At 39.3% G+C, this 16,660-nt stretch overlaps 2 protein-coding genes across 3 annotated transcripts; both read left to right on the plus strand.

Moving 5' to 3' along the window:
* Positions 1-1,397: 1,397 nt before the first annotated feature.
* Positions 1,398-8,169, plus strand: LOC112727463 (uncharacterized). 2 transcript variants are annotated; one of them, XM_025777201.3, is made up of 3 exons: positions 1,398-1,942; positions 2,100-3,846; positions 7,409-8,169. In XM_025777201.3, the coding sequence occupies exons 2-3, from the start codon at positions 2,239-2,241 to the stop codon at positions 7,742-7,744; spliced, it is 1,944 nt and encodes a 647-aa protein (XP_025632986.1). In that variant the 5' UTR covers positions 1,398-1,942; positions 2,100-2,238; the 3' UTR covers positions 7,745-8,169. The 2 variants fall into 2 exon arrangements, with proteins under 2 accessions (XP_025632986.1, XP_025632985.1); XM_025777200.3 differs by having other exon boundaries at positions 1,414-1,942; positions 2,072-3,846.
* Positions 8,170-13,017: 4,848 nt separating this feature from the next.
* LOC112730086 (uncharacterized) lies at positions 13,018-15,522 on the plus strand. The gene is made up of 2 exons (XM_025780198.3): positions 13,018-14,661; positions 15,178-15,522. Exons 1-2 carry the CDS (start codon positions 13,279-13,281, stop codon positions 15,520-15,522), a joined length of 1,728 nt encoding a protein of 575 aa, XP_025635983.1. The 5' UTR covers positions 13,018-13,278.
* Positions 15,523-16,660: the final 1,138 nt, after the last annotated feature.

The following is a 16,660-nucleotide window of genomic DNA, read 5'->3' on the forward strand; positions in this document are numbered from 1 at the left end:
AACTTCATCAGGGAACTCCCCTACACGACCTGGTTAGCAAACGTCGTGCTAGTGAAAAAATCTAACGGGAAATGGCGAATGTGCGTCGACTACACGGACCTCAACAAAGCCTGCCCAAAGGACGCCTTTCCCCTACCAAACATCGACGGATTAGTAGATGCCGCATCCGGCCACCGATACCTCAGCTTCATGGACGCATATTCTGGCTACAACCAGATTCCGATGCACCGACCAGACGAAGAAAAAACAGCGTTCATCACCCCAGACAGGACATACTGCTACACAGTGATGCCCTTCGGCCTGAAAAACGCCGGAGCCACCTATCAAAGACTCGTCACAAGATATTTCAAAACCTGTCCGGAAGCAAACTAGAAGTCTACATAGACGACATGCTCGCTAAGACTGAATCCGACGAACAACTCACCGACGACCTCAAGGTCATAATGAACACCCTACGAAAGCATCAAATGCGACTCAACCCGGCAAAATGCGCCTTCGGGATGGAGGCAGGGAAGTTCCTCGGCTTTATGATCACGCAACGCGGAGTTGAAGCAAACCCGGAGAAATGTCGCGCCGTCCTCGAAATGACGAGCCCAAAAAACCTCAAAGACATCCAAAAGCTCACCGGCCGATTGACGGCGTTATCACGCTTTCTCGGGGCATCGGCTCAAAAAGCGATCCCTTTCTTCAAACTAATGAAAAAAGGAGCCCCTTTTAAATGGGAGACGGAGTGCGAAGAAGCATTCCAGCATTTCAAGAAAGTCCTAGCGGAACCACCAATCCTTGCCAAATCCCAAACAGGGAAAACACTCTACCTGTACCTCTCCATTACGGAAGAGGCACTCGCAGCAGCACTCATCCGCGAAAACATGAGAAAGGAACAAGAACCTATCTACTTCATAAGCAAAGTCTTGCAAGAAGCGGAAACTCGCTACTCACGACTAGAAAAACTAGCTTTTACACTCCTCACAGCCTCCCGGCGCCTGCGACAATACTTCCAGGCCCACCCCTTAACGGTCCGAACTGACCAGACGGTCAAACAAGTACTAGGTCATATTAGGAATAACATTTTTATAATTGAGAAAAATGACTAAATTAATAAGCTTTCATAAACATATTTGGTCAATATTCAATTAGACATATCAGGTATTATATATGTTATCAATTGACGTTTTACAATATCAATCTTTGAAGAAAATTGATAATGGAGTGACTGGAGGACGAATATGATTAATTCGTAATTTTTGAAGAACTAATTTAATTAAAAAAAATTTCAATGATAAATTTAAAAAATATCTTACCTTCTACAAACTAATTTGATTATTAACTCTTTTTTTAACTATTATTATTATTATTATTATTATTATTAGGAAAAAGGTGAAACTCATCTATGAATGAAATGCTAGGCCCCATGCCTTTATTAATTCGTACCCAAAAAATTTCATGTCTGATACTTTGAAATTTCTTTTACCTAGTCCACATCCATGAGACGTGGAATCCAAAATATTCTTTTCTTTGCAATAATGAAATGAAATCATCAATCTTTTCTTAACTCCCCATCACTTTTACAAGTCCCTCTATCCGTTTTGAGCTATATACCTTTACAACAGAATCAAGTTCGCCTTTCTTTGCTTAGATTCTGGGTTTTTTTTCCATTTTCTTTGACTCCTTCTCTTATCAAATTTCCCTCGCTTCGTTTCCTTCCGGCTTCTGCTTTTATGATTTCCCTTTTCAGTCCACACAAAGAATAAACTTAGTATCCTTCTTTTGACATAGTTGTTTTCATTTGTTTCGTTTTATTTGTATATTTTTTGGTTCACGGAGGAACATGCATGCTCCCTTGTTGCTTGTCTGATCTGGATTGGATCAAAAGGATCTTTGCCAGTTTTGGCGTTTTTGTTTCAGGTAAAATCCCGTTAGTCCAAAGCAAGAAAGGAACAAGGTTAGTTTAACATCTTCCACCACTCCTTTGATTGCTTGATCTGGGAGACCCCACAAGATGCTTTTCTTTACTTTTGATTATTCTGCACTTTTCTGGTTCTAATGGATCTTCTTCTCTTTTTATTAATAGTGACATTTTACCTGTGTTGTGATTCTAGAGGGAAATTGTGAACAAGGGTGTGTTTGTGTTGCTCTGTTGAGTGAAAGTCTTGATATTTTTGTTGGGGCATTTGTTTATGCTTGTGATTGTGATTGTTAGTTAGTGTGGGATTGGTGGCCCTCTTGTGCTATTTAGTTATGGCGGGGATTGATGTTGCAAAGTATTCTCATAGTCCTGTGCACAAGGCCATAATTCTAAAGGAGCATGCTGAACTTAAGAGGATAATTGCTGGTCTTCCGCGGCTATGCAATGCAGCGGATATTTGCACGGAGGCAATTTCAATCGCGGAGGAGGAGAAGGCCGATGTCATCTCTTCGGTGATTGATCGGCGTGACGTGCCAAACCGTGACACCCCGCTTCATTTGGCTGTGAAATTAGGGGATGAAGGGGCAACTCAGATGCTTATGGTTGCTGGGGCAGACTGGAGCTTGCAGAATGAGCAGGGATGGAGTGCACTTCAGGAAGCTATTTGCAATAGAGAAGAAGGTATTGCAAGGATAATAATTAAGCATTATCAGCCTCTGGCTTGGGCAAAATGGTGCAGAAGGTTGCCTCGGTTGGTAGGGACCATGCGAAGGATGAGGGACTTCTACATGGAGATTACATTCCATTTTGAGAGCTCCGTGATTCCTTTCATCTCACGGATTGCGCCCTCAGATACTTACAAGATTTGGAAAAGGGGTGCAAATCTGAGGGCAGACATGACTTTGGCTGGTTTTGATGGTTTTAGGATTCAAAGATCAGATCAGAGTATTCTTTTTCTGGGTGATGGTTCAGAGGATGGGAAAATCCGGCCTGGTTCACTCTGCATGATGTCACACAAAGAAAAGGAGGTACTGAATGCTTTAGATGATGCTGGCTTTTCGGCAAATGATGAAGAGGTTCAGCAAGAAGTGGCTGCGATGTCGAAAACAAATATCTTTAGGCCTGGAATTGATGTTACTCAGGCTGTTCTTTTGCCTCAACTGACTTGGAGGCGACAGGAGAGAACAGAAATGGTTGGAACTTGGAAGGCTAAGGTGTATGATATGCACAATGTTGTTGTGAGTGTCAAATCTAGAGGGGTTCCTGGAGCTATGACTGATGATGAGTTCTTCTCATCATGCAATGAAAATGAAACAGAGAGTGAAGAACTTAATGATATTCTCACTGAGGATGAAAGAAGGCAACTAGAAGATGCACTTAAAATGGATTCTTCTGAATCAAGTCATGATAATGATGAGGGGAATTTAGGCTACCGCCATAGTTGTTATGAAACACGTGATATTCCTATTGAAGATGGAAATTGTAGCAGTGGAGAAAATAAGCAGGAAAAGAAAGGATGGTTTGGTGGATGGAGGAAAAAAGATTCTAAACATGAAGCTCCAAAGAAGATTGCTCCACCAAGAAGCTCTCTTTGCATAGAAGAAAAGGTGAGTGATTTACTGGGGGATTCTCCCACAAAGAACCAGACTAAGCCAGGCAGACATTCTGTTGAGATAGTTAGGGTTGATGAACATCGGAGAAGAAAAGATGCTAAAGCTTCCTCTTCAAATTCTGATGGTAGAAGTCGTCACAAGGATGGAAGTCGTGAAAATGAATATAAGAAAGGGTTGAAGCCTATTCTTTGGCTTTCCCCAAATTTTCCTCTAAAAACAGAAGAACTGTTGCCACTGCTTGACATTGTCGCAAACAAAGTGAAAGCAATTCGTCGTTTGAGAGAACTCCTTACAACAAAACTTCCAGTGGGAACATTTCCTGTTAAGGTATGTGCTCATCATCTTTGTTTTAGACATGCTTCTTAAAATTTTGAATGTTAGGGACACAAGTTGAATTGTTAATAGTTTCCACTTTTCAGTTTCCGTTTTCTTTGGTATGACTGACTAGGTTGTGTTATACTCTGGACATTATGTGCTGACCTATTTATTTGGAGCATATAGGGAAAAGAAAATAGAGAGAGAGACAGAGGGAGTAAGGAGGATATTAATTGGAGTTAAGAATATATCTGAGTTGGAAACAAAAAATGATGCTGACTTCTGTCATCAATTCTAGTCTATGTACTACTAACGCTCGGTATAACTGTGATGATTGCTTAAATGTTGTCACTGTTTGTGATATCAATGTAAACATCTTAATATCTTTGTGACTGCTAATTAGATACCTGTTGCGATTTTCTGACGGCAAATGTTAGGAATAATGCATGTGACTGTTGAGTTTTGCATGTGATTAGTGTTTGGAATTGGAAACATAGGGTTTTATGAAATACTTAAGAATTAATAGCTTATTATTGACACCATGCATATATTTTTTTCCCTATGCCACATTTTTGTTTCTTACATATTCAATATGGTATTAGGGTTGTACTGGTATCCTCCCTCTGTCTCATTAATATTATTTCGTTGAGCTCATACAAATCTGGAACACTTCAGTCCTTCCTTGTGTAAACCCGATTATGCAAATTAATCTGATGACCTTTTTGGCTTTGAATCCGCCACTGCATGTTCTTTCAGTTTTCCGTAGCTTTGTTATTTTGCACAGTAGTCCTTAAACTAGATGCCCATTTTCTGGTGACCCCCTTGCCTTAGCAACCACCTCAGACAATTCCAACCTGCCCATCCATATAACACTTGTCGTTATCTGCCTTCGCAACCACACCCTAAGAATGCTCTATGTACTCTATGTTTATTCAGTCATCAATATTCCATTGTTCTGACAATGCCCTTTTGCTGGTGATACTGGTGCTTACCTCCAGCCTACCTTGCTCATCATCATTGTTCCCCACAAGCAGCATGAGTTCATATTATATCTTGTTCATTTTTAAGGCTCCTCAGTTACAAGTTCTATTTAAAAGACATACAAGCTGATTGTTTTAAAATATTTGGCTTCAGTGGGATTATAAATAATAATTTTTGTTACTATAAGTTTTTCCATGAGAATAAAGTATGGCGTTGGGAAATGGAAACAGTCTTAGGAAGTAACTAAGTTCTAATTACTGAATTTTGAAACTGCATTTTTGTACTCACTAATAACTATATAATGTTACTAGATATCTACACTAATTGAACTCTGTACCTAAGCTGGAAGAGAATAAGGACGAACTTCTTCGAAAACTGTGGAGGACTTCAAAGGTGAGTGAGAGGGTAACTGGTGAAGGGAAGAGGGGATGCAAGAACCTAGCATAGTAGCATCTAGAGTAAGTAGAGGAAAGAAGCAGCAGTAATAGAGAGACAAGGGAGACAGTGATATCAGTGGGATATCACCAGATTTCCCGGTATTTGTTATTATTATTTGGTAAAAGGATGGTATAACAAAGATATCAGATATTTGAGAGACCTGATTTTCTCCTAGAGTCTGATCCCATCTTTTCCCAACTTTTTCCATGCCCTCTCACTACTTCCCCCAGCCCTTTATAGTTCCCATCCCTCTCTCATAAGAGAATGCTTACTCTCTTTCGCGCACTTTCCAGCTAGGCAAGTTAGTTACAAAACCCACTCTAGCCCATATTTCACTCAATTACAGTTAAGTCCCTAATTTCTAATTAACTTGCCTCTGCCTCCAAAGTGAACGCAGAAAATATCTTTTTACCTTTTTCATAATTTTCTAAAATTTTGGAAATGTGTTCCTAAAATTGAAAATGAAAATGGATAACCAAATATGTTTTCTATAGCATTTTTTATTCTTTTGGAAAATGTAAACAGGAAACAGCTAAACCAAAGCAACCCCTAAACTTGTTCCTTAACAATGATAAGGAACTTCATATGAAGCGGACATTCTGAATTTTACATCTATCCCTTAACTCTAGGCTTCTAACCCTTACTGCCATTGGAAGTCAGAATTTTTATTGTGTAACCTGCTTCCTCATCCTCCCTCTTTTTACTACTGTATCTGTTTTCTTTTTGTTTTTGTTATTGTCTTTTTTTTTTTGTTTTTTGTTTTTGTTTTGATAAATATTGATCTATGTTGATCCATCTCCTTCAGAAAAGGGGATTGTTTTTGTTTGATGACCCATAAGGACCCTTAATATACAATCCTTAGATAAAAATCATTTACAAGAAAAGTTCTAACTTAAAAATCTAGTATTAACGGTGGAATTTCTGTCGTAGCAAACTTCAATCTTTCATCGTGGTTTTATTTATGGAACTTTTACTTATCCTTTTGAAGTACAATAACTACTGAGGGAAACTGCAGCCATATTTGTTATTCAAATCATGAAATTAGTAGTGCCTGATAAAATTCTTTACTTCTGATTCTGTGCATTTGTAGTTTGTCAATAGGTCCTTCATTCCTTTGAGCTGGCAGCTCATAGTGCTTAGCATTTAAATCACTAGTTTGGTCCATAAGTTGGGTCGGCCATAAAACAGGCCAATGAGAGCGTAAAGCTTTACAAACAGTCTTGAGATTTGTTGTTAAATTTTGTAAACTATAACATACACTTGTTAGAGTTCCACCTGAGTTAGCCTGCGATTTTCTTAAAACATGAAGGAGCTTTTGTTGTTAAATTACATCTATTCAATTCGAATATGGGGCATTTTTACCAATGTACTATTTTCGAAACTTTGCTACTCTTCTAAAGCTAATTACCTAGATGCCACCCTTTCAATATTATTATAATTTATCATTTTTTTAAAGATATTATAATTAATCATAATTACAAATAAAATATCAAATCAATTGTCACCTTAGCAAAAGAGTGGCATTTAAGTAATTAGTTTCAAAATGGTAGCATTTTGATAATAAGTTTCAAAAAAGGTGGCATATTATTAAAAAGAAAGCCGATCATGGTATTAAAGCTCCCTGGTATTGGTTCATTGAATACAAACTTAACCTGAAAGGTCAGATAGTGTGTGAGTGAAGACCAAGCCACAAAGTATTAGCCTTTTCTCTTTATTCATTAACACCTTTGTTAGCCTTACTAGTTACAGCTTAACAGAAGACTGACTACAAGTTTCCCTTGATTGGCCTCTCATTTCCATTAGGCTGGATGCATTCCCATTGTAACGGCAGTGGAGCCCTGCGTGTGACAAGGAGAGTTGCACATAGTTTAGAGATAAGGCCTAGATAATAAAACATTGAATGTTTCTTCTTTGGACTGAAAGATTTTCATGTTAGTCACATGGGTTTTAGTATATTTTTACAAAGATATATCGTTAACTTGCTTCTGAAATATCTTCGCAATAAGGAAGGGTGTAAACGTTAGACCTCTCCATTGCTGTGTTTGCATTTTCCGATCTCCTGTATGTTTTATTCTCTCTCTCTCTCTCTCTCACACACACATTTATTTATTTCAATATGTTTGTCGTTATAAATCCACTGCCTTTGCATAATCAGGTCGCCATCCCTGTAGTTCCCACCATTAGAGTATTGGTTACTTTTACAAAGTTCGAAGAACTACAGCCAGTGGATGAATTTGCAACACCGCCTTCGAGTCCTCCTGCTGCTGGCATCGAGAGCCCTGCAGTGACACACTTCTCAGCTTCGTCTTGGTTTCAGTGGATAAAGGCTCCTTACCGTCCAAGTTCATCTGCAGCATGTTCCAGTAGCAGGATAGAAAATGTTTCAGACCCTTTTGCAATTCCCTCCGACTACACTTGGGTTACTGCTGAAGCAAAGAAAAAAAGGATGCAAGAGAAGAACAAGTCAAAGAAAGGGAAAAATCATAGTTAATGATATCAATCCCTGATATCAAGGAGTTGGTCATGTGTTATAAGGAAATGAAACATTGTGATTCTTGCAAAATTGCTAGAAATTTTCAAGTCTACACCATAGATTTGTTGACTTTATTTTCAGTATAGGTGGAAACCCATTTACTCCGAATAGTTTCAATCACAGTGGGAAACTTGCATCACAAAAAAGCAACAACTATGCCTGTTCCTACAACGTGGATTCAGTTATATGGATGAAACTTTCATCGTGGTTGCTGGAGTTTAAATTCACCAATGTTTGATATTTTATAATTCTTTTCCCAATTCTATTCTTGTTGTAAATAAACTTCTGAATTTGCTAGCTTGAGTTTCATAAAAGTTTGTTTTATTGTATATTATTACAGCACTGATTTACTTAATGAACATTTATTTCAATTCAGAACGCAACTACCTTGGGTTATTTTTGGCGTATTTTTATTGTTGAAGTAGGAGAAAGTAGCACTCACCAGTTACTACCGAGTGACCAATCACAATGCATGATGCACCCTTTTGGGTCTGATTGATTTGCAATAGGTTTGATCTATTTAGTAAACAAATTCTGTCATATCTTCTCCACTTCACCCTCCTCATTCCTGATTCTACTATTCATCTGCTACGTATTCTACTACGTTCGTCCAGGATTCATCCTATTTCTTTCTTCAATTTACTACTGGTGAGTCTCAACTGCTTTCATATCTTCATTATAGATGGTTGTTGTGTCTTTTTTGTTGTTACTGCCATTACTACACGCCATACGTTACTCCTGGCTATTCTTGGCTTGGGCGCGTCATTGTTAAGTAGTTCATAGGGGGGTTACCATTAGTTGTCTGAAACTTGAGTTTAGGCCTCCAATTATCCTCGGATTAGTATAGAACAAGGTCATAGTAGAACGTAGCCTTAGTTTCAGTTTTTTCCGATTTACCGACATATCGAGTTTAACTTAAGTGGTGTCCCCACTGTAGGTATGGCGCAACATCCTATTGCGAGAGCTCCTGTAGACCGTTATATTTAGGTTACAACTGACGCCAAGGACACGGCCTCCAAGATAACCCAGGAAGAGCTTCAGGAGTTTCGTAATGCTGGGTTACTGTGTGGAGATGGCCCCGAGGAGGCAAATTATGATGTGTTCGTTCCTGGAGATTGGGAACGGGTTTGCCATATAAACATGTCTACTCCTCGGGTTGCCGATTGGTTGTGGGTGTACAAGCCCATATTTACCAACTTGGGAGTTCGGCTCCCTTTCTCCCCTTTCTTCATTTCACTTTTGAATCGATGCAATGTGGCGCCTTCACAACTGCATCCAAACAGCTGGGACTCCATCCGTTGCTTGGAGATGGTGTGCGACTACTTGGAGCTCCTGGCTTCCATAGAAGTCTTTCTCTATCTCTTCCTTTTAACCAACCCTTGGAAAGAAGGGAAACACAAAAAGGGGTATCTCTCATTTCGAGCTGTGCAGGGCCGACGGATCTTCAGACTGTTCGAGGATTCGTTCCACGCCTTTAAGGAAAAGTTCTTCAAGGTACGGCTTGTCCAAGGTCGGCACCCCTTCTGGCTTACCCTAGAAGGAGAACGCCACATACCGACCTACTGGAGCTTTGCTATCGGAACCAATTACTTAATAAAAAGTACCTACGATGGGTTGAGTCAGCGAAACCGGAACATCGCCGACATACAGCTGGCCATTTTCGGTGGGAATAACCTCAACCCTCACCTTTTGTTGGGTGATCGTGAGACCGGTAGGAGTCACGTATGTGAGTTTGGTTTAGTTTCGCTATTCTCATCGTCTCTTTCTCTTTTGACTTGTATACTTTGCACAATATCCTTAGTAATAATTGCTTTTACTTTCTTGTTTTAGTTTCCATGGCTGCCGAGAAGGTTGGTTTTATCGACTTGATAGCCCAATTTCTTACTGGAACAGCAAAGATAGTTCGGAGACTCCTTCCGCGAACGCGCCCTCCTCCCCTGCTGTTGAGGTGCAGTCCCAACCTAGTGCGGCGGATGTGGGTGACAAAGTATTGGTAGATTCTGGTCCCGAGGTGAATATCGTTGAAAATTCTTTGAAGAGGAAAGCCACCTCCAGCTCTGAAGGAGTGCTCACCGTGATGGAAAGAAACTTCGATGCCGGGAGCTTTATCGATTCTCAACTCCTGCTGGGCACAGAGGATTTCTTCCAAGGCGGGGGACCTAGCTTCCCAGGCCAAATGGACTTATCGTTGCATGCTTAGTGCCGCTACCATTGCGAGGAAAGCAGAACCTGTGCTGGCCGCCATGTCTTGGATGGTAAATATCGGGCAGCTTTGAAGGACATTGGTGAGCTTAAATCTGAAGTGGAGACCGCGAGGATTAAATTGGAGGAATCCAAGAAAAAACTGAAGGTTGCCGACGAGGCGGTGGCTCACCTTTCCAACCGGGAGCTAAACTTGGAGAGCCAACTTAGCGCCGCTCTAAGTCGGGCGAATGCGGCGGAGACCAAGGTAGCCGACTTGGGGAAGGAATTGGCTACTACCGTTGCGTCGGCCGATGCTGTCAAGGTTGAGGTTGGCCATCTCAAGAAAAAGAATAAAGAAACTGTCGAAAATGCTCGTGAGGCTATCGGAGGTACCGAGGAGGCGATCAAGGCGCAAATCAAGTTGTTGTCCCCCGATTTCGATACTTCGGCGATTGGAGCCTTCAAGACCATCAAGGATGGCAAGATAATCGATATCCTGAGGAAGTAACTTTGTATTTTTTCCTGTATTGCCAAATGTATATCTGCTTTTGGTTGGGCCGATATGGTGCCTATGTATTATGAACATTTTTAATTTCCTTTTCGTTTTGTCGGGCTGGAATGGCGCCTTATTTTGTACCTGGAAAATATTTTCTTTAATCATTTGTTGTCGTGATGTTTGTTGTATAGATGAGTGTTTGTCGGGCCAACGCAATGCCCTTTTATTTCTTTAAACCGTTTTCGCTCATGGAATGTTGGTTATTTTACTTGGCGTTTCCTTGCTTGGCTTTAAATCGTGAGTCAGTCTTCGTGGGATACTCATTGGTGGTCAGTTTTGGCTTCCGGGGTGATCAGTCCTGGGTTGCCGTTAGAGCGGTGACCGTTTCAAGCCAGCAATGTCGAAGCTAATAGTAGATCTCTCCAGTACCCCTTACTGTGACACTGCATAGTGGGCAAGGGGGATGGCGCCTCTTAGACAATTTTTGATAGATAAGCCAAATTATACACATGCTTTTAACCGTGGGAGAGGTAAATTAACAAGAAGATGATAATTGAAATGAAAGAGAAAAGGAAACAATATATTTAGAGTAGGAACTGTAAAATAAAAGATGACAAGGTATGCAAAGAAAAGACCGGTAAATCGCCTCTCAAGAGTAGAATCTCTTCAGATTCGCTACGTTCCATGGCCTCAGGACGTCGCTTCCATCCAGCCGCTGTAACTTGTAAGCGCCCTTTCCGAGAACTTCTCTAATTCTGTACGGGCCTTCCCAATTAACCGCCAACTTACCTTCTCCTGGAGTCAGTAGCCCAATGTTGTTGTGCCGCAACACTAGATCACCTTCTTCGAAGTTCCTGCTGAATACTTTTCTATTGCATCGTAAAACTATCCTCTGTTTTAGTGTGGTTTCTGTCAGGTGGGCTATCTCTCTTGTCTAATCGATTAAATCCTTCTTGACTGTTTCTGTGCCACCGCCGAGGAGAAGCCTCGGGCTTGGCTCCCCGATCTCCACAGGAATAACCGCGTCAACTCCGTAGGTAAGCCGGAATGGCGTTTTTCAAGTGGAGGACTGCAGCGCTGTTCTGTAAGACCATAAGACCGACGCTAACTCGTCTGCCTAGGAGCCCTTCTTCTAATCAGGCCGCTTTTTCAGCCCCTTGAGGATTATCTTGTTTGCTGCTTCTACCTATCTGTTGCTCTGGGGGTGCTTTACCGAGGAGAACTTTTGCTTGATCCCCAGCTCGGACAAGAATTTTCCAAACTTCTTGTCTGCAAATTGCGTTCTGTTATCCGAGATCACTGTCTCCGGGATTCCAAACCTTGAGATTACTTGTCTCCACAAAAACTTTCGACAGTTTGCTGATGAAATGCTGGCCAGTGGTTCTGCTTCTACCCATTTTGTGTAATAGTCGATGACCACTATCAATTACTTGACTTATCCATTTGTCTGCTCGGCTTCTTGATGGGTCGGGTTGAGATGGTAATGTAGCTGGTGCGAAAGGGAGTCGGGACCTGAGCACGAACTTGGATGGTGGAGCCTGGTTGTGACGTCAGTTGGACGGCGGGTGAGGCCATCTGCAAGGACACCCCGAAACTTAAGTCAATGTCCATACAAAGACGGCTAATTAGGGTAAGAATAGTGACGTACCTCCGGAGAGGGATAGGTATCTCCCATTTTATACTCTGTACCTAGATGGGTCCTTTGTGGTCAAGCCCATCCTTCTAAAAACTTCCGCTAGTTGTTCAGGTTCTTTGTGGAATGGGAGGTGACGTGCAGGTCACCTCCTGGCTCGGGTCGGTGGGTCGTAATTGGACCCGACTTTTTAGTGGGCTGAGCTGGAACAAGAACAAACAATAGATAATAGATTTACATGGAACAAAATTTGATCAACAAATAAGACATGTGCATGCTATATTAAAATTTAGACCTTTTATATGAATTAATGTTTTTTATAATATATTTTTTATATAGTTAATTAATTTAGTGCTAGAAATTATGAGATTGAGGTTAGATTAATTATATAAATACTATTTTTTATGATAGTATAAATGTAATTATATAAATAGATATTTTGTCTATGTTCTTATAAACTTACAAATTTTTATATATCATTCACTTACTATAACATTAATTTGAGTTTTTTTTATGCATTAGAATAGATAAATGGTCTTGTTTGCACTAAAAACGAAGTACCTAATGAAGATTAAATGGATAAATGCTCCCAATTTAACTTATATTAGAATATATTATATATATAACCTATTTTTTATTTAGATAAAATAAAACGCTAGTTCATAAGGGTCATTATTATTGTTTGCCCCGTCGGGAAAGAAAAATCCTATTTGATATAAAAATAATAAGTTCTTTTTTTTTTTCCCTCTCCTTAAATGAGATCGAATTGAAGTCCTGCTTGTCTACCTCGTTTCTATTGATGCCTCCATAATAAACGTCTCTATTTTTAAACTTTTCGCAATCAAAATCAAGTATCTTTGTGTGCCTCACTTTTAGTTCCCATTATAGTATCTCCATTATAAGTAAATGTTTCCCCCCAATTTTCTCCTTGAACTCTCCCCTCTTCACATTCTTTTTTCTTGAATGTTTCTTTTCTCAAGTTTCCTCTCCAGAAAAGTTATACCTCATTAAATGCTTGGTTTTGTCGATTGTAGTTCTGATTAATGATTTTTTTATTTACATTAAAAAATTTCCTTCTTTTAAATATCAAGTTGTTAATTATCAAGTTTGGTGTTTCTACATTTGATGATTGATTATCTTGGGATTGAAATATCGTACCTCCCCGAATAGTGTTGAGGCATGGCAAGCAATGGTGCCTCAATATCTGTTGCAGATAATAGAAATAGTGTTGTGCACAAGGCCATCATAACGAAGGATTATACTACTCTCAAGGAGATACTTGCAGGTCTTCCAAAACTTGGTAATCCGTATGAGATTCGGAGCGAGGAGGCGTCACGAAAAGAGGAAGAGAAGGCCGATATTATTGCCGCGGTGGTGAATGGGCGCAATGTAGAGAACGGGGACACCCCTCTCCACGTTGCTGCAAAGCTCGGTGACTTGGTGGCCACAGAGATGCTGATGGCTGCCGGCGCCAACGTTTACTTGAAGAACAAGCAAGGGTGGAGTGCTCTTAGAGAAGCCATAATCAACAAAAGAGACAAGATAGCAATGTCTATGATAAAAAATTCTTGGAATGATTTGGATGAGAAATGGCATAGGAGGTTGCCTCGTTATGCAGGGACTCTAAGAAGGATGAGGGACTTCTATATGGAGATTACGTTCCATTTTGAGAGTTCTGTCTTACCTTTTATCTCAAAGATTGCGCCTTCGGATACTTACAAGATTTGGAAAAAGGGTGCTAATATGAGGGCAGATATGACATTGGCCGGTTTCGACGGCTTGAAAATCAAGCGGTCTGATCAAAGCATTCTTTTTCTTGGCGATGGTTCAGAAGATGGAAAGAGAGTCCCCGGATCGCTGTGTGTTCTTTCCCACAAGAAGAAGGAATTGATTGTTACTTCTAAGCTTCCTGGGCCTTCGAAACCAAGTGATAGAGAGATTCGACAAGTTCTGGCTAGAAAGTACAGAGACAACAAAGTGGTGAGTGTTGCAATTGATGTGAGCCAGGCTGTTCTTGTTCCGCAGCTGACGTGGAGGCGAAAGGAGAGGAAGGAATCGGTCGGGTCATGGAAGGCGAAGGTCTATGACATGCAGAATGTCATTCTAAGTGTGAAATCCAAAAGCATTCCAGGAGCTCCACCCGACATCGAGCTAGCTTCTAGACAATGTAATAAGGAACAGAGCAACAAGGAGCTGGATGAGGTTTTGACACCTGAAGAGAGAAAGCAATTGGAAGTTGCACTGAATTCAACAGAAGAGAATAACGGTCATAAAGGTCATGGAAAAAAAGAAAAGAAAGGGCGTAGTGGAGGGCATAAAGAAAAGGGGAATAAAACAAATGCTAGTTCTGGTGGAAGTAGTGTTGGTAATGGTAACGGTAATGGGAGTGATGAAGTTTTTAAGAAAGGAATGAACCCTTCTCTGTGGCTTTCACAAAATTATCCACTGAAAATTGAAGAATTGTTCCCGTTGCTTGACATTTTGTCCGAAAAAGTTAAAGCAGTTCGTCGTGTGCGGGAAGTCCTCACAACAAAACTTCCTAAAGATACTTTTCCGGTTAAGGTGTGTGTGTGTGTGCATCTTCTTTGAATATTTACAAAATATCTAAAACTTATTGGCACAACATTAGAGCTTTAAAATCTTTTATGTGCGATTTCTATTTACCTATTGCTTTCCACTTTGTATTCCATGATTTCTTACACGCTTGGGAGGAATTCGTGTCTCATATTAAGCTTAATCAATCATACAAATCTTTAAACAAACTATTATTTTGTCATCTAATCATAAAATTCTTGTTGATCTTGTACATTTTACTAAAAAAACTTGATATGTAAATTTTACACGTAAAACTCATCCATATAGTTCCCCCCTATTTTTATGGAAAACCAAACATAGCACTATAGCAGTAATTATACAAATATTGTGGGAAGTAAACTTCGTAAATGCATAAAATTTATAACTTGGGAAAACAGAATTTTTTGTCTTTGTCATGCATTAAATTTTGTGTTATTCTCATGGTTACATTAGGCCTTTTCTCCTTTTGTGTTATAATAAAAATGATTATCATGGCAAATGCAGGTCTCCATCCCTGTGATTTCCACAGTTAGAGTACTGGTTACATTTACAAAGTTTGAAGAATTACAAAATAAAGATGAGTTTGAATCAGCACCATCAAGTCCTACTAGTGCCGGTGAAGATAATAACCCTTCATTGACGCAATCCTCATCATCGTCGTGGTTTCAGTGGATTAAAGCCCCCTCACGGTCATCTTCTTTTGTTGAACCAAGTAGTATGATAGATGATAGCCAAGACCTATTTGCAATTCCTCCAGATTACAAATTGACTACTTTTGACGAAAAAATGAACAATATAGAAAAGAAGAGGATCGCAAGGGTACAAGAACAAAAGTCACAAGCAAAATAGGTTCGTTGATGCACTAGAAAGCTTACAATTCATTAATGATGTTTTATGGGAATGATATTTTGTAGAACTTATAGATTTTGTTAAAAATACCTTGTATACCTTGTATATATATCGAACAGACGTGTTTAATTTTTCAACTATTGTAAACAATATAGAGGACTCACCCCAATAGAGATATCACATTTTATAAAGAAAAATAGAAAGACATCACAGTTTATTGTTTTGGCCATTATTTTTAACTATTAATTTATTTAGTTTAGTAATCTAATAATATACTTAACCTACACTTTTAAATATTAATGGACAAAATTAATAAATTCTATGATCCTCTCATATTCCTTTTTTATAAATGTAAAAGGCACATCAATTTGGTGGAGGCGTGTAAAATATTTCATGGGAATTTGGAGCATTTGATGTTCTAATAAATAATACATTCAAATTTTGGATAATAAATCTAAAGGTCCAAATTAAAGAAAAAGAATAAAGTATACTTTACGTTCCTAACGTTTTAAAAAGAAATTTAAAAAATACTCTTAACATTTAGTTTGTTTTAATTTTGTTCTTACGATTTTGATAAATTTCAATTTTTTTCTTTTTGTTAATTTCTTGACAGTCAATAATTAGTTAATTTTTTTCTAGTTCTATCCCTAATATTTATTATTGTCGTCATCATCATCATCTTCACTTTTCACTTTTTTTTTCAACCGTTACCATCACTACCACCTACTGCCATTGCCACTCCTTCACCACCATCCACCACCATTGTTACCTATCATCACCATTGTTCCCGTGACGTGGCGAAAATTGGCGAGTTAAGAAATTATTATAAGAGATACGTTGCAAGCATAGTTCTTAACCAACCAAAAATTCGCTTATCAATTTAGAAGGGTTGTAAAAAAAGTAGAATTAAAATACTGGGAGTATGAATCCCAAGTCGTCTCCCAACGAGTTGCAGAAAGATGTGCTATTTTATTAATCAGATGTTTTCTAAAATATTTTGAGTTGATAAACAGGAAATTAAATCAGAGAATTTATGTTATTTAAATAAAAAACCTTGACCGGGAGTAGATTAGTCGGAAGGCCTATCCTTGTTGGAGTTCTCCCAAGATCAATTGATAATTGAAGGTTGTCTGCTCAG

This window comes from Arachis hypogaea, chromosome 12 (genome assembly GCF_003086295.3).
Source record: "Arachis hypogaea cultivar Tifrunner chromosome 12, arahy.Tifrunner.gnm2.J5K5, whole genome shotgun sequence".
NCBI lineage: Eukaryota > Viridiplantae > Streptophyta > Magnoliopsida > Fabales > Fabaceae > Arachis > Arachis hypogaea.